Source organism: Alligator mississippiensis, chromosome 3, assembly GCF_030867095.1.
Source record: "Alligator mississippiensis isolate rAllMis1 chromosome 3, rAllMis1, whole genome shotgun sequence".
Lineage (NCBI taxonomy): Eukaryota > Metazoa > Chordata > Crocodylia > Alligatoridae > Alligator > Alligator mississippiensis.
The window spans coordinates 300,768,144-300,795,173 of record NC_081826.1 but is presented as its reverse complement, the minus strand read 5'-3'; the positions used below and the strand labels follow the sequence as shown (position 1 = coordinate 300,795,173).

Sequence of the window (27,030 nt, the reverse complement as noted above, 5' to 3'; positions counted from 1 at the left end):
GAATTAAGGTGACATGCAATACTGCATCCCAGTTTTTAAAGGAAATTGATTTTAAATTTGTTTTCAGTTGTGTCTTCAAAATACCAATGTGTCCTTCCACAACCCCATTAGATTGTGGATGATAAGGAGTGTGCACATGGTGTTCTCTATTATTAATTTGGGCTTTTTCTTCATTTCTTCCTCCTGCACTGTGGTTCCTATTAGATCAGCTACCTCCCAGGGTGCTGCCCCACCAGTGGCAGTAACCAGGCTTTTACTTCTGGGGTTTGCAGTACATTTGCTGCTACCTCTAACGACATCCTGTTGCAAATTACTTGTTCAGGCGTGCTGATAAATAGTCATTCCTTAATCTCTGTTGTACCCCCGTTAGGGTGTTTGGGGGTGCTGTCCAGTGGGCAAAACTAATTCCCCAAATTATGTACCTGATGTTATTCATACCCCCTTCTAAATTTTGGGGAAAATTTAGCGCTCCCAAGTGATTTTTTACCCCGGTGGCAAATAATCCAGCTAAGGTTATGGGATACATGCCTCCCAGAATTATATTCATGGTATTTATGAGGATTGCCCCCTTACTCTATCCCGAATTTCTCATTAGTGGAAGGGCCTTCTCTGGACTTAATAGGGTCCCTATTCCGTTTTCTTCTTCTATAATCCTTCCTAGCCAGACATAGCAATTTTCAGTAGTACGTCGTGCTGTTCTCCTAGCCAAATCCTCTATTTCCTCCCTGTTCCTTTCTCTATAGATATTCTGCCTAATCGCAGGATTTGTCCCTTGTTGTTTCCAGGTAGTAGTTACTATAGGACATGCCTCCTGTATTGGCTCTGCTCTACCTTTAGCTACTTCTCCTACCTCATAGTCACCTTTTAATTCTTTCAATGCTGCTGTAACTTCTCCATACGGGGGTGGAGCAGATGGAGCAATTGGAGAGGGTGAAGTAGGTGGCACAGATATTTTACTTGGTTTCTCCCCGTGCTCCCCTGTTTCATTCACTTTACTCTGGTTCATCACCAATTTTAAAGCATTATTCTCTGCCACTAAATTTTCTACCTCATGCAATAAGTGAATGATTCCCCGAGCTGCCTCTCCTAAGAGGGACGGGTAATTAGGTTTTTTCAAAGGACCTCCTGATGCTTGTTTCCAACTTACTTCTAACTCTCTTAGTATCTCTCCTGCCGGTGAACGTGTTAATTCCCTTGCTAGTGGCAATTTTATCTGATCGTAAACTCCTTTCCCTAACACCTTTCGCATTATCTCTCGAAAACCTCCCTCTTCTTTTCTACTTTCTTTCTTCCTGCACACCTTTATTTCTGGCTTTACTTCCTTGTTTTCTAAGCTCCAATCTTGTGGACCATACGATTTCTGAATTTCTCCCAAACAGCATCTTAAACTTTCTTGTGTAAACACAAAACTATACGTGATTGTTTCATCCTCATTATTAAGATCCCTTATATTTACCTTCCAAGTTCCCCCATTATCACTGTGGAGCGTGCAATGCTGCAACACATTCACCCCAGTTTGAAATGGGCAACCAGCGCATCCTGTTCGTGACGCCACGTCTCTAGTGGGTTATGGAATAGAGAAAATCCCACACAACTTACTGATTCGTTTGATGCACTGGCTGGGGCAATTTTTAGCTACTTGCACGATTTCACAACGATTGCACACTTAATTCATACAACACAATGTTATTTTAAAATTCTTTGCTGCGCATATAACACTGCTTAGCTTTAAGAAATACCACAACCATTAAGAAACAAGAACTACATAGATCAGAAACAATGCTCCGAATGCACTTCCTTCCCCAACAATGCTATAAGAATTAGTATTACAAAAACAACTACAATTACAACTAAAAGTTACATTTGAATCAATACTATTATTTTTATAATATACTTACAATCCTAGAATTCCGAGAAGCCAAACACCTAGATATGCTTTCATTTCTCAGTAGTACAATTTAAAGGGTTGGCCTCTGTAGTACGGTTCAATGGGCTGGCCTCAGCAGTGATAGGAACAAGTCCCCTTCCTTCAATCCCTTTCGGGTGCTCCGCGGCTTCAGCGTGAACTAAGAGATTCGTGTTCCCAGAGAAGGTGGTTCAGATGATCAGTCTGATCCGGCCTACGCTTGCGATTCTTCCTTCGATATTCTGCAAGTGAGGTTACCTCCAAACTGGGACAGTAGTATTGCCGTCTTGGGCCTCTCCTACCCAAACCTGTCACTACTCCCAAATTTGGGCTCGGGTCTTACTTAACAGATTCTTTTGCTTGGCAATCAGTTTCTTTTCTTGACTATTCTAATTACTTTGGGGAATTTCCATATCACTGAAATGACTTTTGTTTCCAATCTTGTCAAAGGCCCTAGGGTTTGATCTCTCGGAATATGGGATATTTGCTTAAGGGTCATTTTTATGTTAACTTTGTTAAAGGTCTCTAAAGATAAAATTTAAGAGTTAAGACTTTGAGCAAAGTCAGGACCTTCCGCACGTAGTCCACACCAATGGTCTAGATAAGAAGATAAATCTTGTCTTCTTCCTAAACTGGCTAACAAACATTCAGACTAGTACATTCAATATGACAAGGGCCACCGAGTAATATTGCAGTCACAAATGCCCAACATCTCTTACACCTGGTTTTGGATGATGCACGCTCAGCGGATAAAAGGCAGGTGCTGAGAAGAAGACTGAATGGATGAACCCCGATTCCCCCCCACCCCCAGACCAAATATCCCCCGGGAGCACAGCTGAGTGACTGATAGGTAGGACAGTGTTGGGGGGGGGGGGTGCTTGAAGGGCCAGTTGCAATTCCCTTCAAGCGGCATCAGGGTGGTTGCAGCAGGGAGCCATTAACAACTATTCTTGTGGACGGTGGGTGATCTGGGGACAATTTGGGGCAGGCTACAGGTGTCCCAGGTGCTGAGTTAGGAAAGGTCACCTGATGTGGAGGAGTCTGGGCATGGGGAGCCCTGGGCACAGCTTCCCTGCCCCAGCCCTGGGCATGTCTCCCCAGCCGAGCCGGGCTCTCCTGTGCCAGCCTCCCCTGCTGCCGATGTGTGCAGGGCCTGGCGCCGGCTGCATACACTCTGGCTCAAGGTGCATCAGTGAGCCCTCCTCAAGCGCTGGAGGAGGCATTGGGGTCACAGGGTCGAACGCATCCTTCCCAGGAGGTGCTGAGGGGCTCGTGAGCACCAGCACCTGCACCTGGGACCTGGCACTCGCCACCTTGCTGGGAGCAAGCCGGAGCAGGCGCCTGCTGAACTGGTGCACGGCTCGGCGGGGGTCAAGGCCAAGGGTGAGCAGTGAGCCCCCACTTGGACCCAGGCTCCCCCACAGCGCCGAGGCCAGGGGCTGGCAGGGAGGCTGCATGGACTAGTGGTGGGTGAGCTAGGATCTCATCCTGACTCCACCACCGATCTTTCAGGTCTCCTCTGGCAAGTCCCTTTCCCTCCTTGTGCCTCAGTTTGCCCATCTGCACAAGGGGTACAACAACCCTGATCTCTGTGATAGCTGCTGAGGACAGGAGCTCTGTGATATAGACACCCAGACCGCGGCTCAGCCGGAGCAGGGTCTTCATCCCCAGCCCAGGCCCCCTCACCCCCAGCCCACCTGCCCGTCCCCAGGCACCAGCACGAGTCTGCGTTGGTTTGTACAACCCGTTTATTGGCTGAACCTTGCAGGCAGAGCGCGGGCCGGGCCGCAGCGGGCGGCTCCGGGGAGCTCGGGGCATGGCAGCAGCTTCACAGTCTCAGTGGAGGTTTGCAAACAGTCCTGGGAGAGGCAGTGACCTGGGAGCAAGGGAGCGAGGAGGCGTTTGGTGCTGGGAGCTGCACGGACAGGCCTGGTCCCGGCCCCCGGCTCCGACGGCCACGGCTCGGAGGGCAGCACAGCCTGGTCCCCCGGCCCGGGGCTGATGACTCCCCGCGTGGTCCCTGCTCCCGCTGGCTGCAGGTCTTCCAGCCTGATCGGAGACTTTGCAACCCCGTGCTGGGTTGGGCAGGGCGGCAAAGGGGGCCAGTAGCCCCGGAGCGCTCGGCGAGGACCTGGTGCTAAGTGTCCGCCACAAGGACCCTGCGCTCACGAGCCCCGCGGCAAGCGGGAAGGTGCCTGGTTCAGCTCCACCGGGGCCTGTCTGCAGGGATCGGGGCCCGTCTTGCCAGGGTCAGACGCCACGCTGGACTGGGGATGCCCATGCCTCCACGGTGCTGCCTCCATCCTGGGTGTGCAACGCAGAGGGTCTGGGGGCTTTGAGCGGGAGATCTGGGGGCAGGTGCAGGAGGCTTCAGGGCACGGCGGGAGATGCAGTCGTGGCGTGGGGCAGGCAGAGATCAGGCAGAGGATGTGGCACAGGTCACAGACGTTCACTGCCGGCCTGGCTCCGTGGGGCGGGGGGAAGTGTCCTGGGGGGAGGAGAAGAGCAGGGAGGGGTTACAGGGGTGCCGCGACTTCCCCCAGATACCCACCCTGCATCCCACGACATGAGCCCCGGGCCAGGATGACAGGTACAGGAGATGCCCCCCTCGAGCCCTGCTCGCAGGTGCCGGCCCCAGCACCAGCAAGGGGCCGCAGGGCTGGTCCGAGACCCCGGCCAGGTGCCCCCTCCCCTCCCAGTACTGGGGACCAAGTGCTGAGTCCCCCCACCACTTCCACCCCACCGCCCCAGCTCAGCTGTGCCCACCTCTCACACCCTGTTCTGCTTCCCCCGGGACTTGTTGCCCCCCTTCTGCTTCCTGAGCCGGCGAAGGGACTGCGGCTTCCCATCCAGCTTCTTCATCAGGTCAGTGACCCAGGGTGCGTCCGGAGGGGCACACAGATTCTTGTCCTTGTAGGTGGTGAACCTGTGCGGAGGCAGAAGGACAGTGGTGATGAGGACCAGGGACCCAGAGCCTTTCCCTGCTCCACTGCCCAGGGCTGAGCCCCAGGTCAGGTCTCCCCTTTCTGCACGGTGCCCCCGGTACTCACACCACAGCCCGGACGGAGCACCCAGACTCGGGGGTCTGGATGCGGTAGGACTTCACGATCCGGTTCGGGATGGCCTTCAGGCCAAGCTTCAGGCAGCAGTCGGCTGCAGGTTCAGAGCCTGGGGGCAAACAGAGGGGCCGGGGGGCTCGGTTAGATGCAGGGAAGGGGACGCACTTCTGCCCCTGCTTCCCAGCCCCAGCCCCGCTGGACACACAGCAGCCTTGGGGCTCCGTGACTGCAGCCCCTTTGTCAGCACCTGGACGGGGGATGTGACCGGGTCCATGCAGCGCCAGTGGCGGAGGCCAGGCCAGTTGACGTGTTGCCCCAGCAGGAACAGTGGTTGGAGCCCCCCGGACCCCCAGCCATCACCCCAAGCCCTGTGGGGCCTGGTGGCGTTGTGCCCTGCTTACCCTGGGTGTGGAGGCCGAGGACAGCCAGCAGCAGCAGGGGCAGGAGGAGGCGAGGATCCATGGTGCAGCTGAGAGCAGTCAGGACACAGTTCTGGCCCTGGCCCTCCTGTGCTGGTATTTATGCTGGGCCAGAGCATGAGGCCCCAGCCCCTCTCCCCTCCTCCCACTGACCTCTTCCTGGTTGCAGTGGGGGGGTCAGGGGCTGGGATTCCCCTTTGCACGAGCTCCCTGCACACCGAGGGGCAAACAGCCCAGAGCCGTACGAGGGAGGCTCAAGGGGCCGGGCCAAGGGAGGATCCAGCCCCCCAGGCCCTGCAGCCTGCGAGAGTGGGGGGCAGGAGTAGAGCCCCCTTTGCACGCCTGGAGCTTCGTGTCCCCCGGAGCGGAGCCCAGCCTCAGCCCCGTGGACCCAGGAGTCAGGTGCAGGAGCTGCATCTCCATGCCAGGCTGGGCCAGAGGCTGGAGACCCCTCGGGGAGCCCTGGGCACAGGCCCGCTACCCCGGCCCTGGGCATGTCTCCTGCACCCAGCCAGGCTCTCCCATGGCAGCCTCCCCCCCTGGGATTGGGTACAGGGCCTGGCGCCGGCTGCACAGGCCTCTGGTGCAACAACCCCGTGCCCAGCTGCCTTATCCGTGCACAGGTCCAGACAGCCTTGGCCTTCCCCTGGCTCCTGTCCCCAGGGCTGGCCCTGCCAGCCGGGTCCTGGGCTCTGCACCAAAGCTCCCCCTAAAACCTGCCAGGCCATGGGCTGCAGGCTCCCTGGGACCCGGCTCCCCTGCCCAGCTCCAGCTCTGCCACTCCTTCTGCTGCAGGAGCAGGCGCAGAGCCCGGGCTGCCCTAGTGTAGACAACCCTCCTGGGGTGGGAGCAGGGCCATGGGGAAGAGGTGTGTGAGGTGGATGGGTGGACAGGCCTAGAGACAAGCAGACAGATGGGCCTGCAGCACTTGGCCTTGTCCCCGCTCTCCCCCTTGCCAGGAGCTGCACGATGCCCGCTTGAGAAGCCGTGCTGTCCCGTGCCTGGAAAGCCCCTGGCTGGGGCTGTGTCCTTGTGGCTTGGAGCACATCCATGCTGACCCACGCCTGGCGCTGGGCCCGGCTGGAACGTGGCCCGTGCGGGAGGGAAGTGCTGAGGGAAGTGCTGAGCATGTGTGAAAGGCCTGGCCTTGCCATTCTCACCTGGCACGTGAGGCGTGCGCAGGCAGGGTGTCAGGAGGCAGGCTGTGGGGGCAGAGGAGTCAGGGGCAAAGAGGCAGCGTGAACACAAAGATCTAGGCCCAAGACAGAGCCGCCTGGGCTGGTGGGGAGGAGCGGCTGGGTGCACGTGGGGTGGTGGGGCTGCAAGTCAGCTTGTGCCCAGGGCATGGGGAGCAGGGGCTGTGCCCACACGCCAGGATATGCAACTGCAAGGTTGTGTGCATCTGTGCACGCATACGCATCTGTATAGGGGCAAGTATAGGTACCTGCAGCAGTGTGCACGTGTGTGCAAATGTGTGCGTGTGTTCTTCACTAGTTGTGCATGCATACATACACGCATGCTGGGTCTGCGCATATGTGTGTACACCTGCATGTGCATGTGTGCATGTGTCCATATATGCTTGTCTATGTGTGCCTGTGTACGTATATGCATTTGTGTATCTGCATGTGCATGTATGTGTGCTTATGTGCGTGTGTGCTTGTATGTTTGTGTGTACTGTACATGTGCGCATGTCCATTGGCTTGTAAGTGTGTATATATCATGCACCAGTGTGAGCACCACTGTCCGGCTCCGGGGGCCGAGGGGAGCCTGGAAGGCTGCAGCCGAGCTCTCCCCCCCGCAGCACTGCCGGACCCATCCTGCACCTTCCCCTTGCCCCAGCTCTGGTGCAGGAAGGCTGGGACCTGCCTCCTGCCCCGTGCCCCCTGCTGCCTCCTGCCTGGGGAAGCTGCGGCCTTGTTAGGCCAGACCTGGGGGCATCTGAAGTCACCCCAGGGTCAGAGGTCATCCAGAGTCCCCAGAGGGGCAGGGGTCATCTGGGGAAGTTTGTCCCCCGGTGCAGGGCTCTTGTGCACCCCTCAGGTGCCTGGTGCTTTGTGGTCCCTGGCCACCTCCATGATGCTGCGGCGATGCCGGTGGGGGCCTGACCCCAATGCCAAATGCTGTCAGCTCCCTGCCAGCCCTGGACACTGGCACCCCCTGCAACCCAGGCACAAGCAGCGCTGGGTGCCCCCAATCCACCCAGCTGTGCCCTGGCTGTCAGCTGAGCAAGGGGCTGCATGTTGCCACCTCGGCTCCATGTACCCCGGGATCAGCCCAGAGACTAGTGTCTAACCCCAGGCAGGGGCAGCACAGGGGTAGGGGCAGGGGCAGGGGGGATTTTCCATCCCAGTTTCCTGCTTCCCTGAGGATGCATCCAGGAACCGCTGGCAGCCTCAGCCCCCCCGGCCCCGGCTCGCTGCAGACCCGCAGCCTCCTTCCTGCATCCCAGTCCCCGGGGGCCTGGAAAGCCCCCGTGCTCGGGAACGGGGCTGGCCCAGGCCCAGGCTCCATGGACAGGATGGTCTTGCAGGGAACGGCATGGGGGATGGGGGGGAGTGCTGGAAGTCAGGGCTCCGCGCGCCCCCGACCCCCCAGCTCTTCGTGCAGGGATGGGGAGAGCAGGGGGTCCCGCCTGCAGCACGGCATGATGGGAAATGCAAGGGGGTGGCTGGGGGTCACTCACGCGACACCCCAGGTAGGCTGGGGTCGGGGTCTGCCCCCCGTACACAAACACCCCCCGGTCGCCACCCTGACCCAGACACATGTAGGGCAGGCGTTAACCCCTGCAGTGCCAAAGCAAAGCCCCCCCAGGGATACCCCCTCACCATGCCCTCGAGGGGCTGCAGTCGGGCACAGCCCCCAGCTCCAGCACGCAGCCCCCGGCACGTCCTGCGCGGGCCCTGGGGACGGGGACCTCGGGCAGGAGCGGACCAGCAGGGCCGCCCGGAGCCAGACCCTCGGGGGACATCCGAGGGGCCCGGGCCTCAGGGAAAGAGGTCCTGCCCATGGGGAGCCAGGGCTGGCAGGGGAGGCTAGGGTCCAGACCCAGAAAAGGGGCCCAAACCCCTTCTCCACGACAGATGGGGTGCAGCTGGCGCCGCGCAGCGAGGGGCCGTGGGCGCCGTGCCCGGCAGCGCCGACCACCCGGGGAGACAGCACGGGCCGGGGGGAGGATGGCGGGAAGCTCTGGACACGCCAGGGCAGAGCTCAGAGCCAGGGGAAGCCCCGACCCATGCGGGAAGCACGGGGACACCCAGCCAGCGCGGGGCACGGGCCAGGCAGGAGGAGCCCCGGGGCCTGGCCCGGCGTGGGGCGTCAAGCCGTACCCGGAGGCGCGTCGGGGGAGCCGAGCTGGGGACAGAACCCCCCCACGGCCCCGGGCAGGTCCAGGACCAGCACCAGGACCAGGACCAGGACCAGGACCAGGACTGGCAGCATGAAGCCTGGGGCTGCAGGCTGGGAACCCCCCAGGACATCAGAGCAGGGACGGGCGCACGCACAAGCACCCCTGCAAAGCCCCTCTGCAGTGGGTCGGGGCACCGCGGCCTCGGGCGCAGGCAATGGGGCACTGGGCTTCGGGGCAGAGGACGGGGCAGGGCTGGGGGCAGTGCTGGGGTTGAGGGGCAGGAACGGGCGCTGCTGAGACTTCAGCCCCACGGCCGGAAGGGACCGTTTGCTGGGCTGGAGCTGCACCCAGGGCAGGGACTTCCTCCGCCCGGGCCCTGCTCTCACGGGGTTTGGGGCGTGCTGCCTTTCGCAGGAGCTCACGCTCCGTCTGGGCTCCAGCCCGGCTGCGTCCTGCCAGGCCGGAGATCTTGAGCAAAGCAAGGGCCAGCAGCTGCAAGAGGAGCCAGCGACGCTGGGGCTGTGCCGGGTGGAGGGTCCCCGCACACCCAGGGCGGTGTCTCCCTGGCTGTGCTCCACACTGGGGGGGCCTCCCCTGGAGCCTGCACCCAGAGCCCCGCTGTGCGCATCCCTTGTGCTCCTGACACCCTTGAACGCCCCCTTATAGCCCTGACCTACGGTTCAGACTCAATCAGCCCAGTTCCCTCAGCTGCTCCTCCCCAGTCCTGTCCCCCAGCCCCACAACCACTTTCGTTGGCCTCCACTGGACTCTCTCCAATGTGTCCACACAGGTGGACACAGGACTCCAGATGTGGCCTCCCCAGTGCTGAATAGAGGGGATGAATCGCTGCCCTCGATCTGCCACAACGCTCCTACCAATGCACCCAGGATGCCGATAGCCTGGGCAACAAGGGCACGCTGCTGGCTTATCTCCATCTCATTGTCCCCTGTCCCCCCAGGTCCTTGTCTGCAGAGCTGCTGCCCAGCCCATCACCCCCAGCCTGCACCGGTGCATGGGATTGCTCCCTCCTAAATGCAAGGCTTTGCACTCATCCTTGTTGAACCTCATGAGATTTCTTTTGGCGCAATCCTCCAATTTATTGAGCTCTCTCTGAATCCTAGCCCTACCCTCCAGTGCATCTTCTACTCCCCACAGCTTGGCGTCATCTGCAAACTTGCTGAGGGTGCATCCATTTCATCTTCCGTGTGGTTGATCAGTCATGCAGACAGTCAGCGTGGATAGGAACAGACATTGCACATAAACCGGTTTAAGTAATCAGAAACTGGTTTAAACCTGTAATGGAACAGACAGTCAGTGCACATAAACCAGTGGCTGAAACAGGTTTGAAATAAACCTGGTTGAATGTAGTATCAGACTTAACTGATTGGGGTCAAACTGGTTTATGCAATGTGTATCCCAGATCCCTTCCTGGTTTAACTTAACCAGAGTCCTCCAGTATCCCAGATGCTGCTTCCTGGCTGGAGCTCGGGCAGTGATGGCAGCGCCATCTGCCTGGCTTCCTCCTGCTCCCCGCTTCCCCGCTTCAAGCAGGGATTCCTCCCTCCCCTCTCCCACAGCACCGACCATAGTCAGCAAGTGCTATGGTAGCTAATGCTGAGAGGTGTCTGTGTAAGGCAGACAGGAAAAGGCAGACAGGACAGTGTTTGCTTAGGGCTTTTTGGAGCTAAAAGAAAAGCTGGAACTAATTAGAGGCTTTTGTTTTCTTGATGGCTGATAAACACTGTGTAACTCCCTGCTGTGTAAGTAAATGCTGTGTAACTCCCTTATGACTGGTCAGGAGCAGTGAAGGGGCAGGAACCCTTCCCTAATCAGAGTGTCCTGCCGAGACCTGGCCATGCCCCCCTCAGCTCAGCCATGTGGAAGGGAAGGGAGGGCTGCTGTAGCACAGCCGGGCTTCTAGCTTGAGCCCCTGCAGGCATGTGCCTGCATTTCTTCAGTCCAGAGGAGATGTCTGTGCATTTACAAACTGATTCAGCCTAGTCAGGTTAGACTAACCTGCAAAGATTGAATTAATTCAGGCTCAGGCTTTTTGAGTTTCTGTCCCCAGCCCGTGTGCATAATTGCCAAGCCATGTAATAGTGTCCTCACTGGCCATGTGCAGCGCCTGTCTTCCACTGCTGAACTTAGTCAGCAACACTCATTGACAATATGAGACATGGTGTGTATTTTGCCACAGCTACAGTCTGGGTTGTTGCAAAGACCACAACAGCGGAGGTTGGGTGCACACAGACCTTGGCTGCAGGGCAGGGCACTGGTTGGGTGGGGGGGCAGACTGTGTGTGTATGTGGGGCTGGGGGTGGAGGGGTTCGGGCTGTGGCAAGGACTGGGCCCAGGGCCCCAGGGATTAATCTTAATCCATCTCGGCTGCCTGGCGCAGTAGTCTGGGAGCTGCCCTCGCCTGTGAAGACTGAGGCAAAAAAGGCATTGAGCTGTTTGGTCTTTTCTGCATCCTCTGTCACTAGGCCCCCCCACATTCAGTAAAGGACCCACACTTCCCCTGATCCTCCTCTTGCTACTGACATCCTTGTAGAAACCCTTCTTGTTCCCCTTCACGTCCCTCGCCAGCTGCAACTCCAGTTGTGCTTTGCCTGCCTGACTCCAGCCCTGCAAGCCTGAGCAATGCTCTTATACTCCTCCCTAGTTGTTTGTCCAAGTTTTCACTTATAAGCTTCCTTTTTGTGATTTAGCACGCTGAAGAGTTCCCTGCTAAGCCAAGCTGGTCATCTGCCGTACTTGCAAGTCTTCCTGTGCATCAGGAGGTTTAATTCCTGCACCCACAGTAAGGTTTCTTTAAAGTCCAGCCAGCTCTCCTGGGCTCCTCTGCCCCTCAGACCGGCCTTCCAGGGGATCCTGCCCATCAGTTCCCCGAGTGAATCAAAGTCTGCTTTGACCTTGCTCAAAGTCCAAGGTCTATGCTCTGCTGCTCTCCTTCCTTCCTTTCCTTTGGATCCTGAACCCGATCATCTCGTGATCACTGCTGCCCAAGTTGCCATCCACTACTACATTCCCCACCAATCCCTCCCTGTCTGTGAGATGTCTGGTGTGCCGACAGGCTTACACCCGCATTACTGGCACCTCAGCCAGCTCTTTCAAAACTCTTGGGTGCAGGTTGTGCAGAACAGCTGGCTTCAAAATGTTTAACCGCGCACTGCTGCTTAGCCTCCTCCGGAGCAGCTGTTGGGCTGGAAGCCTTTCGGTGTCCTTGTACGAGGGGCCCCGCTGGGCTTTCCCCCGCACAGGACAGAAGCATTAGTGCCGTGACTCTCAAGCAGGGACTGTGGCAGCCTGGGCCATTCGCTCTGTGCCCTCGGTCCCGTGGCCCGTGTCGGCTGCACCGCGGGGACCGGAGAGGGGACTCCTGAGCATCAGGAGCATGAAGTGGAGCCCACATCCCACCGGGTGATGGAAGGTCCCAGCCACGGGATAAGATCCCAGAGGGGCACAGACAGGGTTTGGGGGCTCTCGGGGTCCCCGCCTGGCACTGGCTCCATCTCGGCCGGCTGGACCAGGGCTCTCTGGCTCACTGTGGCTCGGACTCCTCCTCGGGGCTGATGTGGGGACTGGGAACGCAGCTGGGACACAACGGCTTCACAGCTGGTGCCAGCCCCACGCTCCCCCCACCAGCCCTCGCGGGGCAAACGGAGCCGGGGGCCAGGGCAGAGCCGCGGGTCCAGCCCCCAGACAGCGTGCTCACAGCGTGGGCAGAGACGAGCCCGGGGGACCCTCACCCCCAGGGCTTCCCTAGTCCGCAGCCACCGCATGCCCCTGTGCGGAGGCTTCGGGGAAGCTCTGGGGGGGCCACATGTGTGCATCTGGTCTTCCAGGCTGCTCCTTCTGCAGCTAATCTGGGAGATTAGCCTGGGCCTCCCTGGGGGATTGGTGAACAACACACTCCTGATTGCAACAGCGGCCGCTCAACCCTGCTCCCAGTTGAACAATGCAGGCGATGGACCTGCCACGTCCGCCCCGGGAATCCCCTGGCGGCCCAAGGCACGAGCATCATCTGCGGCGGGGAGCTGGGCCCAGGGATGCAAAAGCCCCCTGCACCCCAGGGCACCGAAGAGCCCTGCAAGCCAGGGCCTGGCTTTGGAGTCCTTCTCTCGCTCCACACCCTAGTATTGCCCTTCCCCAGTCCCAAGCTCTCGTGCTGGGTGCAGACCCAGGTGTGGCCCCGACCCTGCCATGCCCCGCTGCCCTCCCGCAGGCTGATGGGGAAGCACAGGGTCAGTCGCAATGCAGTAAAATAGCAGTTTATTGCTGCATGACCCCAGCAACTCCTGCTCTGGCCTCGTGCGCCCAGACTGCTTGGCTGTGCTCCCGGCTCCGCTCCCAGTAGCGGAGCCCGTGCTGCAGGCCCAGCCGCTTCTCCAGGATGCGCCGGATGATGGTCATTTGCTCCCACCGGGGGTCCCTGCTCCAGGCATCCCCCTGTTCCCATCGGGGGTCCCGGGCATCCCCCTGCTCCGAGCTGCTCCTGCTGGTGGACGAGCTCAGCTCCTCTCTGCCCCCGCGGCCCCAGGCATCCGCCTCGTTCCTGTCCCAGTCCCCGACTCTCTCCCACTCGCTCTCAGTGCTGAACTCGGAGGGTGGCAGCGACGTGCCCGGCTCTGCTCCATTGCTGCTGGTCTCCTCGTCCCCCTGGCTCTCCGTCTCCGTGCCTGGCAGCTCCTGGGGGGACCCCGGGGGTCTCTCCTCGCTCGTGGCAGACAGGCTGCTGCACGCCCGGCTTGGGGGCTCTCCGGCTGGCATCTCCCACGTGGTCTGCGGCTGGTGCCGGCATCCCGGGGCATCAGGAGGCACCGAAACCTGGACCTCACTCTGATCACTGTTCCTGGCTGCATGGCTGTGCAGGCGCCGGCTCAGCTGGGCCCGGCCCTGGTGGGCGGCATCCCTGGCCCGCGTGGCCGCCGTGTCGGCGAACAGGGACAGGGACTCGATGACGCGCGGTGGCAGCACGAAGCAGCCCAGCGCCCGCTGCGCCACGTGGGTGTCCAGCCAGCGTGTGCTGCTGAGGATGCGGACCCCTGCCATCTCCTTGCTGCCAGAGTCCAGCTCCCCGTAGCCTGCCGGGTGCACGCAGGAGCCCCTGCCGTGAGCAGGGTCCGGGCCAGCCTCCTTCTCTGCCCACGGCGCGGGGGCCTGGTGGAAGGTGCCGGGGGGGGCCAGGAGCTCGTCCCTGCTGCTGGGCTGCGAGGCGTCCTGGCTGCTGGCCCCATCGGGCTCGCCGGCGGGGGTCAGGGGTCTGGCCTCAGTGCTGCAGCACCAACTGCCAGGCGCCTCCGGCTCGTGCCCAAGCTCTGCCGTGGCCGGGGTCTCCTGGCAGAGCAGGGTCGGGGCAGTGGGGCCAGGCGGCCTCAGCTTCCTCAGGGACTCCTGGACACGGCGGGGCAGCCCCCACCGGCGCTCGGCCGCCTGCCTCCGCACGTGGGCCTCCAGGCGCTGCCAGGCCTCAGCGCTCAGCCCTGCTGGCCTCCGTGCCGGCACGTGCACCGCCGCCAGGGCCAGGAGCTGCAGTGGGGCCAAGGGCTGGGGCGGCGTGCGGGGGGCTAGAGCTTCAAAAGCATCCAGTGATCCCTGCACCAGCGCCGGCAGCCCCCAGGCGTGCTGCAGCCGCTTGCGGCGCACGTGGCTCTCCAGGTGCTTGCGGGCATCGCCGCCCACCAGGCCCCGGCCCGGTGTCTCGGGGGCTGCCACAACCTCTGCTGCCCGGCACCGGGTCGATGCCAGCTTCACCTTGTGCACCATCCTCTTGGACAACTTGCTGCCCTGAGCAGGGCCGAGCTGCACCGGGCCGTACAGGGACGAGCGCCGAGACGCCGGGGGGGCTGCGGGGCCGCCCATGGGGTCCGGGCCCTGGATGTGCACGTGCAGTTGGGTGCAATAGCGGCTGTGGGGCAAGACATGGAGTTGCAGGCAGCTGCTGGTGTCCGGCGGGGGCAGGTCCAGGGGCTTGGCGTCGTTCCACCGGCACTTCTGCACGGCGCTGGGGAGGTCCCAATCCTGCTGCAGCCACTGCCACAGCTCCTGCTGCTCCAGGGTCTCCCCCAGGGATGGGGGAATTGCTGTCCGGGCTGGGCCTGGCATGGGGATAGCTGCAGCCCAGGGCCCCAGGTAGCACCAAGGCAGCCCCCAGAGGAAGGCCTGGTGCTTTTGCTGGACATTGGTGTCCAGGGCATGCAGGGCGGCCGCAGGCAGGAAGAGCAGGGAGCCAGCCCGGGGCTGCGGGGGCTTGTTGCTGGCGCGGATGGGCCTGGCCAGGGGGATCCTCTCCCACCAGGCCACCGCCTGCCGAGACCGGTGCACGGGGGCCGGCGGCGCCCCCAGCCTCAGCTCCAGGCACTTCCTGGCCGCGTGGCTTTGCAAACGTGCCCTCAGCTCGGGGGCCAGGCGCTTGGGACCCTGCCGCGACGTCTCGATGGGCTCTGGCCGATTGCAGGCCTCTCGCTGCCCCTTGGTCGGAGCATGCAGCTCCAGGATTGGGACCCCCGCCTCTGGAGACTCAGCATGGCCGGAGGGAGCCTGGGGTTCCCCACTGCTGATGGAGTCGATGTGGAGCATCATGAGGCCCAGGAGGGAGTCCAGGCGCTGCCGCTGCATGGTCAGCTCGATGCGGTCCATGGCCTCGGGCGGCACGAAGGGCAGGGAGACGCTTCGCGGCCGGAGGGTGCCAGCCCCGGCCCTGATGGGCTTGGGCAGGGCCAGCCAGGAGCGATGCCGCAGCCGCCTCCACGATCGCCGGGCCATGGCCGGGAGGGCTTCCAGCCGGATCTCCACGCCCTTCTTGGCCACGTGGCTCCGCAGCGCCGTGCGCACGCCAGGCTGCAGCCGGAGCTGGCGGGGCTTCGTGGCATCTCTCCCACATGGCTGGGATGTAGAGGGTGGCACCGGCGGCGGGGGCTGCATTGCCACGGCTCTGTGTGGCCCCTGGGCATGCAGATGTGCAGGGCAGCACAGCTGGTGGTGGAGGCCACGGCTTCTGGTGCCCTGGGCCTGCTGCTCCTTGGGCCCTGACACGGAAAGAGACGGGGGTGAATGATGCCGTGTCCCATCCCCTGCTCCAGCCCCGGCTCCTGCTTCCACATCCCTGAGCTCGGGCCAGGCCGTGGCCTGTCCCAGGCAGGCATCGGTGCCACAGGGAGATCACGGCACGCGTTACCTTTGCCTTTTCCCGCCCTCCAGCTCCAGAGATAGATCTGAAACAGAGCGAGAGCAGCGTGAGCCCGTGCGCACGGATCCTGCTCAGCAAACAGCCTGCCCCAGCCCTGGCCCCTGCCCGGCCTGGCCCCTTATGTCTGGGGGTGCTGCCCCCATTTCCCCACCCTGTGCATGGGGCAGCCCCAAGGGGAAAGGGACCTGGGCTTCCCCTGCAGCTGCACAACCAAGGGCACCATTGCCCCAGTAAAGACCAGTGCCCCCACGGACCCTCCCACCCCGCTTGGCTGGAGCAGCCGGGGCCTGGGGAAAGGGTTTCCTTCTCCATGGTCTGATCCCTGCCCCTCTGCCTGGCTAAGCAGGGTCTTGCCTGTGCAACCCAGCACTTGGAGCTTCCCAGACGTGGCTCCTCCTGCTCCCAAATCTCTGGAGATGCCGGACAGGACCCACTGGAGCTAACCACCCCCTTGCCACAGCACTGGAGTATCTCCCTCTCCCTGTCTGGGGCAGTGCCCCGGCCTGACACCCCTCATGATGGGGGGAAGTGCCCCGCAGGGGTGAACCTCCCTGCACCTACACGCCAGGAGCGCCCCGTGCTCCCCCGTGTCCCCCTCCCAGGAGGGGCCTTACCGCCAGGTGATGCAGAAGGACCACGAGGGTGCAGAGGAAGATGTTCTCCAGCACCCAGGTGAGCCAGGTCTCCATCCTCGCTGCCGCGGGGGCCGGTGCACACTGGGCACGGCACAGGTTCTCCCCACCAGCCCTGCGCCGAGGCCCAGTGACATCACAGAGCCGTGGAACCAGCCACCGGGCTATGACATCACAGGAAGAACCCACGCGCGGTGCCGCACAGCTGCTGGCCTCCTGTTTGCCCCCAAATCACCCCCCTCTCCCGCCCCTGCCCTGCCAAGAGCCCCCCCAGGCTGTAGCCCCATTGCACCCGCGACCGGCTCCAGTGCAGCCCTCGTCGCTGAAACTCACCCACTTGGCTCGTGGACGCTGGCAGCCGGCTCGGAGCAGGTCCTGGACAAGAAGCAGAGGGGTTTTTGGAGCACTCCTCTCTCGCCGTGCAGAGCCCCAGAGCCCTGACCAAGCCCTCTGCATACCATGCGTTCTTCCCCCAGAGGCACGGAGGAAGACTTCCAGGCAGGACAGAATTGTCCCATGCCAGACACCCCTGGATCACGCATATTTCCGTCTGGGGGGCTCGTCAGGCCAGCTTGGTCCCAAATAGGAGCCGTGCAGAGCAGCAGGTGCCGGGGGGACGCGTGTCAAGCACCCTCCGTATTGCAAGAAAGGTCTCTGTCCATATTGGACCATTGCCCAGGCTGCAGCTGAGCAGCCCATGCACAGACGGTGCGGAGCCAGGGCAGGGACTCACGCCTGCACCACTGCTGCTCTGTGACCTGCAGGAAGAAACCCTGGTGCCAGCACCGCAGAGAGGGGCACCTGGCAGGGGTGGGTGTGCGCCGGTGGGTGTCTGCACCTCTACAGCCATGAAGCAGCCTCCGCCACCGGAAAGGCGCAGAGCAGGCTCCAATTTGAGAGCTAAGTACATGTGTCTGCACCCTTAACTCAAGGGCCAGGGGTTGCACCCTGCAGCCTGCGCAGCTTGGGCACTGGGGGGAACCTGCACTGTGTTTTATGCACTGACTGCCCTCCAGACCGGTCTTTCACCTCCACCCTCTGTGCACGCCAGGACCCGCCTCTTGCACAATGCCCCTGATGCCCAGCAAAGAAGGGACACCTGTTTGGGATGGTGTCTGTCATGCAACAGAGAGGGTAGGGTGACTGGACTCTACTGAGGGCTCTGGTCCAGAGATGGTTCAAATCCATTTGCAACGTGGCAGGCAGCGAATTGGAAACGGGGACGAGGTCCATCCGGCAATGCAGAGCAAGCTGGGATGACAGGCCCATGGAAAAGCACCTGTCCCCCCTGCCTGCTTCTGTGGGTGGAATAGCAATGACTGACAGCTCCCAGCTGGGGCATTGCCAGGACCTAACAAACTCATTATAAATCAGGCAGATGCAAGTGCTGGCTCTGAACAGGCCTGGCATATCATCATCCTGCTGGCACCACTGCAGTTCCCGCAGCTTCTGCTCTCTGAGATTGTGCTTTGGATTTTCACGGGTCTCAGGCGCGCTGCATCCTTCAAATCCCCCCATGATCAGGGCTTTGTTTGGAGAGGGGTTGAATATCCCCTGAGAGGCACTAAAGCTGACAGGGACGGTGTTTTGCTTGCCATGTGCTGTACTGGTATACAGGGAGGGCAGATTTTCTTTGCAGGAGATCTTCTCCAGGGCTGTGGGAGCCCCAGGTCGAGGTCCCTTTCCAGGCTGGGCTGCTGGGCCCATAGTGCAGGTCCTGGGACATGCAAAAACACCTGGAAAAGTTTTTATCCCTGGCTGCCTCTTGTCTGGGGGCATGGCTGGAGGAAAGACCCTGCAGGACAGCCAGCCAGAGGAGCATGTAGCAGTGGTTTCTAGATGCATGCCCACCACCGGACAGGTGGGCCCCTAGGATTTCCAGTGCTTGCAGGGGGAGGTTTCAGCTGAACAAGTGCATGTCAGTGGCACTGAGATATCCGACTTGAACACGCCACGTGGCAGGTAAATGCCCAGATCCCTTTGTGGATTTAACCCCTTGTGCTCTGTCATACCTTCAATTTGAGGAGCTGAACGTGCCCTGGAGATCTGAAGGCCCATGTAAGTTTGATATTTTTATTACCATTTTATAGATGGGTAAACCGAGGCCCAGATATTCAGGCACTTCCTCAAGGCCAGATGACAGGGCAGCGGCAGCATGTTAGGGCCTACAGTAGTGGCCACAGGGTATTGCAGATGTGCCGGAGTTAACTCTAAACTAGAGAGCTCTGGGGGGGGGTGTTTCTGACTGGATTTATGCTGCTTTCCAGGCAGGTTTTCCAGCCGTGATATCTAACATGGAACTGAATCGTATCTAAAAAACGGCCTGGGCGAGCCCTGAGAGATCCAGCTTGCGTTGCAAAGCTGCGGGCTTTGGTTTTGCATTGCACACGGATTCACTGCGTCGGCTGCTACAGTCGAAGCTGATGGCACAAATCCTAGGGTTCGTAGAAGCCGCCTGCTAATATGCGGTCCCTCAGAGACATGGGGGTCAGATTTGCATCCCCGTTTCCCTCGCATACACAACCCCAGTGAAATCCAGAGGTGCACCAGGGTAATAGCAGTGTAGGCGAGCACTTGAAAGCACTGTTTTACCTGATTACCATATCTTGATTGGCAGTAAAACACCAAGTACATCAGTACTGACAGAGCTGTTGTATTAATAATAGAGGGTTTCCTTCTATTCCATGCAGCTTGTGTTTTATAGGTATTTCTTCCCATAAAGGGCTCGCAGGGAAAGCTCTGCAAGGCGTGCTTGGAAGGCAAATGGGTCTGAATGCATCTGAACAAGCAGCTGTGATTAACCTCTCCAAAGGCTCAATTTAGACCTTTAAAATTTACAGCCTAGAAATTAGAGAGATTCAAAACTTCACCCAGGAGGAGGCCGTTTTTCATTATTTGAAATTAGTACCATTTTGCTAAAGGGAAAATATATGTTATAGAGCTGATTGGGTCAGAGTACCATAGTCTAGTGCTGGGTCCGGGCTGACCGTGTAGTTTTGCTGGGAGTTTGGACAACAGATGTGTCTGGGGTGGTTTGCACAGGCCTGATCCTGCTGCAGCCCGGGGTTGGACTAGATTTGACTCTGCAGGTCCCTTCCACCCCACGGCTCTGCAATGCTGTGATTTTGTGATCATTTCCTAACAAGGGAAGGAGGGCACGGCTAGATTGACGGAGGAGAGGGGCATGCTACATGGCGGCTTCCAGGCGAAGCTCCACCTGAGCACGGGCGATTTGTTTTGCACAGGTTAAGGCCCCTGGCATGCCCAACGGGACCTGATCCCTGCGTCTCCTGCCCCACCACACGTGCATGGGCTTGGCGTGCTCAGGCTCCCTCTGTGCCAGCCTGGTGAAAGAGAAGTGCCTGCAGGATCGGGGCCGACGGTCAGCTGATGGCTGGCTCCTGCCTCACTCTCGTGGAGTCTTGTGCCAGCCCCTGATCAGTCTGGCTCTGATTTTTGGGGTCACTTGGGGCTCCTGGAGAGGTGCCATAGTCGGAGCAAATGAGCAGCTGATTTTTGGCCCGCACTTGGCCAGCCCCAGGTCCAGGTCACTGGTGTGCTCCAGGCTGGGGCTGACTGTCAACCCCCCTGCCCTGCAGCTCTGGCCTGGCTGCGGAGCAGAGGCTCTTGCTGGGGACTTGACCCCCCCTCCCCCCCAATTAAATCATCCTGCCATCTGCATGGGTCCTGAGCAGGGTTTGGTGCCCCAGCATGAACTGCTCCACCTGGAGCTGACAGGGACTGGTGGCACGGAGAGCCAGCGGTGGGGGTGGCAGCTGCTGTGGCCGGGGGGCAACTGTCTGCGTGTCCTTTCTAGGTCCGTGCCCACCCCTAGTTATGCCACGGCTGCTCTGTTTGGAGGGGCTGCTAGGAGGTGGAAAGAGGCAGTCTCTGAGCGGGTTTTCCCAGCTGTTTGCTACAAGAGTGGGGGGTTTGATAGCAGCCTTCACCTCCCTGCAGGGGGGCTGCAAAGAGGATGGAGCTGGGCTGGTCTCAGTGGGGGCAGATGACAGGACAAGGAGCAATGGGCTCAAGCTGCAGCAAGGGAAGTTGAGGTTAGACATTAGGAAAAACTTCCTCACGAGGAGGCTGGTGAAGCACTGGAGCAGGATCCCCAGAGGGGTTGTGGAGTCTCCATCCTTGGAGGCGCTACACAAAGCCTTGGCTGGGATGGTGTAGTTGGGGCTGAGCAGACGGGCTCTTTGGGGAGCTCCGCTGTGGGCCTTCATCCACGCCGGCTCAGCGTGGGGGAACTGCAGGTCTCCGGCGCTTCTGACTTAGCCACAGTGAAGTGCTCTTGGAGGTCCTTATCCCGATCCATCTGGGAAATGTTTGCATTGAAGAGCTGAGCCTTGGCATGTCCAGCAGATGGCAAGACTCGCATGTCTGTCTAGTGCTGCGCAGGCACCGCGGGGCCGAGGGATGTGAGGGCGGTAGCGATGTGAATATAGGGAACATGTGTATCCTGGGCCCAGCGCGGTTGTACGTGCTCATTAGTGATCTGGCTACCGGGACGGAGAGCTGCCTGGGCAAGTCTGCAGACAGCATGAACCTGGGAAGAACTGCAGACACGTTGGGGCACAGTTCAGAAGCGTCTGGACAGATTGGAGAGCTGGACCAGAGCCGACTGGAGGAGTTCAGTGCAAACATAAATGCAAGGGGCTGCATCCTGGGAGGAATAACCATAAATGCAAATACCATTTGGGTGACTGCTGGCTGGGTGGCCTTGGGCAGTGGGGGGAACAAGGGGCGAGTGCTCAAGACATGTAGGGCAGGGAGGAGCTGGTCCCTGTGCAGCTGTGGGACCCGTGTCTAATTCTGGGGATGCTGTTGGTGCCGGGTGCTGAGTGCAGCTCTTCACCCCGAGTCCTGGAGAGATGCAAGAGTGGGGCAGGATCCCATGAGAGCAGCCTGGGGGGCTGCTCCATGGAGAATCAGTCACCCCCGCCATGGGCACGCACCCAGCCTGCAGCCCGTGTGTGTGGATCGAAGGGCAGAGAGAGGGTGCCCACTTGGGCTGGCTGGCACGCCACCCCATCCCTCCCGGAGAACTCCACATCCCACTACATGCTCAGCTGCCCTGCGTGCACAGCCTGCACCCCTCACCGCTGTGCCCGGGGGTGTCCGCACAACCCCGGCAGCGCTGCACCCCGGTGTGGGGGCAAGGACCCAGGCACAGGGGAAAGGGGACCTGCTGCTGCACCTGAGAGTCCTCCTGTAACCCCTCTCTGCCCCTTCCCCCAGGCCCACCCGTCAGCTGCGGGCAGACCCAGGCGAGGCCCCGATCCTGCCGTGCCCCAACCCAGGGCTATGGCTGTGCCCAGGATGCTCGTGCCATGTCGGTGCAGCCTGTGCAGAGCCTGTGCGGCTGCAGGCCCTGGGGACAACGCCGCCACCCCGGCTCAGGAGCCCCCAAGCCTGGGGCAGACACTCTTGCCCCAAGGGTTTCCCCTCACCAGGCAGCAGGGACCCTGCAAGCTGCAGCACCAGCCCCCAGGCCACGCGGCAGCTCCCCGGGCAGGGCGCCGGCAACCCGTCCACCCCCACGGCCGATGGGGGAGCAGGGCAGCAGCGCGGGGTCAGTAAAATAGAGGTGTATTGGCCCTCGGGGCGCTCCAGGCCTACCCCTCGCCCTGCCCTCTCCTCCCGGCCGCCGTGGACCAGGGCGTCAGGCGCGTGAGGAAGCTCCAGAAGATGTTGGTGACGCCGCGGCTCGTGCTGGGGACCTCGGGGGCCGGTGGGCCCTGGAGAGGGGCCGTCCCTGTGCCGTGCAGCTCCTGGCGCTGGGCAGGCGCTGGCGGTTTCTCCTCGCAGGCGGCACACGGGCCGCAGCCGGTCTCGCACAGGTGGCAGCACGCCCGCCTCGGGGGCGCGGGGTCCGGCGCCCGCTTCACAGGCCCCAGCGCCCAGGGCTCGGTCTGGCACCCGCAGGGGCAGGGCGCCGGCTGTCCCGCGGGCCGCGGCTCTCCACGCTTGCTCTTGCGGGCGGCACGGCCGTGCAGGCGCTGGCTCAGCTGGGCCCGGCTCTGGCGGGCGGCACCCCGAGCCTGCGCGGCCGCCGCGTCGGCGAACAGGGACAGGGACTCGATGACGCGCGGTGGCAGCAGGAAGCAGCCCAGCGCCCGCTGCGCCACGTGGGTGTCCAGCCAGCGCGAGGTGGCCCGCGGAGCCCTGAGCCGGTCCCGCGGCTTCCCGGGCGCCGCAGCGCTGTCTGCCGTGGCACCGTCGGACGCCCCGCACGGGCTGGCCCGCAGCTCCCATGCCCGCCGGCAGCAGGCGCGGCCCAGCCCGGCCAGCTGGCAGCACGGGCAGGCGAGGCACGGCCAGGGGCCGCAGTGCAGGCGGCAGGGGACGTCCACGGGCTGCCGCGGCGCGCACCGGCAGGATCCCAGCGCCGTCTTGGAAAGGCCGGGGGGCAGCTCGAGCCAGGACCCCCCGCCAGGACTGCGGTCTGGGCCAGGCTTCTTCTCTGCCCACGGCGCGGGGGCCTGGTAGAAGGCGCCGGGGGGGCCCAGGAGCTCGTCCCCGCTGCTGGGCTGCGAGGGGTCCTGGCTGCTGGCCCCCTCGGGCTCGCTGGCGGGCAGCAGGAGTCCGGCCTCAGCGCAGCAGCACCAGCCGCCGGGTGCCTCCGGCTCGTGCCCGAGCTCTGCCGTGGCCGGGGTCTCGTGGCGGAGCAGGGTCGGGGCAGCGGGGCCAGGCGGCCGCAGCTTCCTCAGGGACTCCTGGACGCGGCGGGGCAGCCCCCACCGGCGCTCGGCCGCCTGCCTCTGCACGTGGGCCTCCAGGCGCCGCCAGGCCTCGGCGCTCAGCCCCGCCGGCCTCCGCGCCGGCACGTGCACCGCTGCCGGGGCTGGGGCCGGGAGTCGCGGCAGGGCCGGGGCAGGGGGCCGGGGGGCCGGGGCTGCGAAGGCACCCAGCGACCCCTGCACCAGGGCTGGCAGCCCCCAGGCGTGTTGCAGCCGCTTGCTCCGCACATGGCTCTCCAGGCGCTCACGGGCATCGCCGCTCACCAGGCCCCAGTCCCTGTCCTGGTCCCGGTCCCGGTCCCGGCCCTGGCCCTGGCCCAGCGTCGCGGGGGCTGGCATTGCGCTGGTGGGCAGCTTCGCGGTGCGGGCTGGGGCAGGGGGCGCGGAGGCGAGGAAGCCGCGCACGGCGGTGCCCAGGCGCTTGGGGAGGCCCCAGTGCTGCTGGGTCAGGAGGTGCGCGATGTGGGCGTCCAGCTGGCTCTGCACGTGCGGGGCCAGGAAGGGCAGGGCGTGTGGCACAGGCTGCACGGGCAGGCCTGGCGCGGGTGGGCGCGGGGGTGCGGGCCGTGGGGCGCGGGGCAGGAAGGCGCGCAGGGATCGCTGCGCGGTGCCAGGCAGGCCCCAGGTGTGCTGCAGCCTCCGTCTCAGCACGTGCCGCTCCAGTGCCTCCCGCTGCGCCGCCCCAAGCCACGACGCCTCTGCCGCCGGGACGCCGCTTGCCATGGGGCCACTTGGGGCTCGGGCTGTCCAGGCTGGGGCTGCGGGGATGGCCGCGGCCCAGAGCTGCAGGTAGCGGTGCGGCAGCCCCCAGAGGAAGGCCAGCCGCTTGTGCCGGACATTGGTGTCCAGCGCGTGGAGGGTGGCCGTGGGCAGGAAGAGCAGCGAGCCGGCCCGGGGCTGCGGGCGCTTGTGTCCGGCGCGGATGGGCCTGGCCAGGCGCCTCTTGCCCTGCCGGGCCGCCGCCTGCTGAGACCGGCGCACGGGGGCCGGCGGCGCACCCAGCCGCAGCTCCAGGCACTTCTTGGCTGTGTGGCTCTGCAGATGGGCCCGCAGCTCGGGGGCCAGGTGCTCGGGGCCCCAGCCTGCCCCCGGAGCGGCTCCCCGGCCCTGGCCGCACGCCGCGGCGGTGCTGGGGCTGGTGCTGGTGGCCGGCAGGCCGAGGCGCGGGAGCCGCGGGGTGCCCGACGGCAGGGCTGGGCCGGTCAGCAGGCGCCACGACTCCTGCACCCGCTGCGGGAGCCCCCATCGCCGCTGCTGCTGCAGCCGCTGGACGTGGCGCTCCAGGTGGCTCCAGGCCTCGGCGCTGAGCGGGGGTGGCCCCGGGCCCCCGACGTGGAGCCGCAGCTCGGAGCGGTGGCGGGCGGGCGGCGGGCCGGGGCCGCCCGAGACGTGGATGTGCAGCGGGCTCCGGGGCTCCCCGCCGAGGCGCTGGGGTCCGGGCCCCTGGATGTAGATGTGCAGCTCGCAGCAGTGGCAGGCGGCGGGCAGGCTGCAGCCGCCCGGGGCGTTCATGCCCAACCTGGCACCAGAGGCTGGTTGAGAGGTTTTGCCGTCGAACCCAGCACCCGGACGTGGGCTTCCCCTGCTCCCAGCTCCCAGGGATCGTGGGCCCGGGACGTCACCCGCTGGAGCCAGCCACCCCCCATGCCACGGCGCTGAGGCCCACGGGGATTTTCCCCCTTGCCCATGTGGGGGCAGCGCCCCTGGCCTAACGAACTCCCGTGTGATGGGGGAAGTGCCAGGCGTGTCAGGCGAACACACATCAGGACGGAGCCTGCCTGCAGGTACACCCCGGGAACGGCCCGTTCCCCCCACGCCTGCCCTACCAGCCCCTCCGGGACAGTCCTCACCACCAGGCTCAGCTGGGCGCAGCCTGGGCTGGACTGGGCTGTGCTGGTCTGCCCTGCCGGGCCCTGTGTCCTGTGCCGGTGACATCACAGAGCTGGGAGTGGCCTGGCGGTGACATCACAGGGTAGTAGGTGCCCGGGCAGTGACATCACGGAGCAGCTGCACCAGCTGGCATGGCAGCAGAAGGCACCATGCATGCAGCACCCCTAGGATCCCTTTGGGACCCTCACCTTGACCCCTGACCCCCCCACCCTGGCTGCCATCGTGCCCTCAGGAGAGCACCTGCCTGCCCCGGTGCGGCTCATCTCTAGCAGAGCCTGTCCCTCATATTGCAGCCGTGTCCTTGCGGGTGGCTTGACCCACAGCCCGGCCATGGGCCCCCCCAGTGCTTCCCATCCCATCGTGTACATCCCATGTCCTTGGCCTTTCCCCTCCCTCGAGTTCCCCATTCAGCCCTGTTCACACACTGGCCCACCCCAGAAGCAGCTGCACCTCAGTGCCAGGTGGGACAACCTTGTCGTGGTGGGTGTCCTGCAGAGGGTGAGAGCCAGGTCCCCGGTGGGGTCAGGCCGGGGGCTGTGGAGCTCACAGGTCACTGCTGGAAGCTGCCTCTCCCCTGGGAAGGATGTGGACTCACACGCCCCTATCCGGACCTCAGCCCAAACTGGGACCTGGGCCAACAAGGATGTATTGGAAGGCACTGGGTGTTGCCAGGTAAATACGTTGTGTCTCTTCCCGCCACCTGGGCACCAGGGAGAAAGAAAAGAAACCGTTGCATCGTTCACGGCAGACTGTCCACGTCTACTCCAGCCCCTGGGTCACCCCGTCCAAACCATCGCAGACAACCATCCTGGCCAACCTACGCAGCAGCCCTCTTGCCCGGTTCCCTGGCCTGTGCCTGAGACATCCAGCAACCCCTCCCATCTGTGCTCCCAGACCCCACTCCCCTCCCAGAGGGCCCACGCATCCGGGCTCCCAGCCATCCTGGATCTCACCCCCAGTTCCCTGCTAAACCAAGCTGGCCTTCTGCCGTACTTACTAGTCTTGCTGCACATCGGGATGTTTTGTTTCTGCACGCTCAGCAGGGCAAGGCTGGGGAAGATGTGATTTGAAAACAGCGGGGCTCTTCTATTCACTGGCTGTGTCTACACAAGATGCTTTACTGTGCAGTAGACTAATCTACTGTGCAGCAAAGCATCGCTGTCCATATGTGCAGGTGTTTATTGTGCAGTAAATTAGTCTACTGTGCAGTAAATCTACTACCTGCACATGCACACAGTAAATTTACTGTGCAGTAAAGCCAAATAGCATTAATTGCACGTGTAGACATGCAACTGCATGAGGTCCTTGCACCACTCTGGGCCGGGCAGTGGAGGCTTATTGGAGGTGCCCAGCCCAGCCAAGGGGCCTGGGCTCCCTTGCACTTAGGGGAGCATTGATGTTTTGCCACAGAAATGGGCTCAAATTCAACCAAGCTGAACACGGACCTGAGGCTGTAAGCAGCGTTTGCCAGGGGCATCCCATGTGCTTGCGGGGAACGGCTTGAGGGCTACAGCTAGGAAAATGGTAACTTGTTTTAATGTTTAAAGTCCAGTAGTTTGGCCCTTGGTTGACATACATTACATTTCCCTCTTAGGCACACTAATGGGCATTTATACTGCAACTTGTATTAAGGTATGGCCTCAGTGCCTTGGACAGGGATTGGGCCCACTGGTTGCAGGTGATCCACACTTGCAATAAGGCAGTCTCTTTTTCCCAGACAGCTCAGATTTGAAGTGTCAAATGAGGGCAGTTAGATGCAACGGACAGAAACGGTGGGCACAGGGTGCCCATGAAATAATGGTGATTACCACAATGGGCATTAAGTACAGCACAAGTTCATGCC

The 27,030-nt window shown here is 62.1% G+C and overlaps 1 protein-coding gene across 1 annotated transcript; it reads right to left on the bottom strand.

Annotated features, from left to right (window-relative positions):
- Positions 1 to 3,644: 3,644 nt before the first annotated feature.
- On the bottom strand, positions 3,645 to 5,468 carry LOC102562150 (C-C motif chemokine 19). The gene is made up of 4 exons (XM_006260723.4): positions 5,367 to 5,468; positions 4,957 to 5,074; positions 4,673 to 4,832; positions 3,645 to 4,394 (listed from the first exon to the last, which is right to left on the bottom strand). Exons 1-3 carry the CDS (start codon positions 5,425 to 5,427, stop codon positions 4,676 to 4,678), a joined length of 336 nt encoding a protein of 111 aa, XP_006260785.1. The 5' UTR covers positions 5,428 to 5,468; the 3' UTR covers positions 3,645 to 4,394; positions 4,673 to 4,675.
- Positions 5,469 to 27,030: the final 21,562 nt, after the last annotated feature.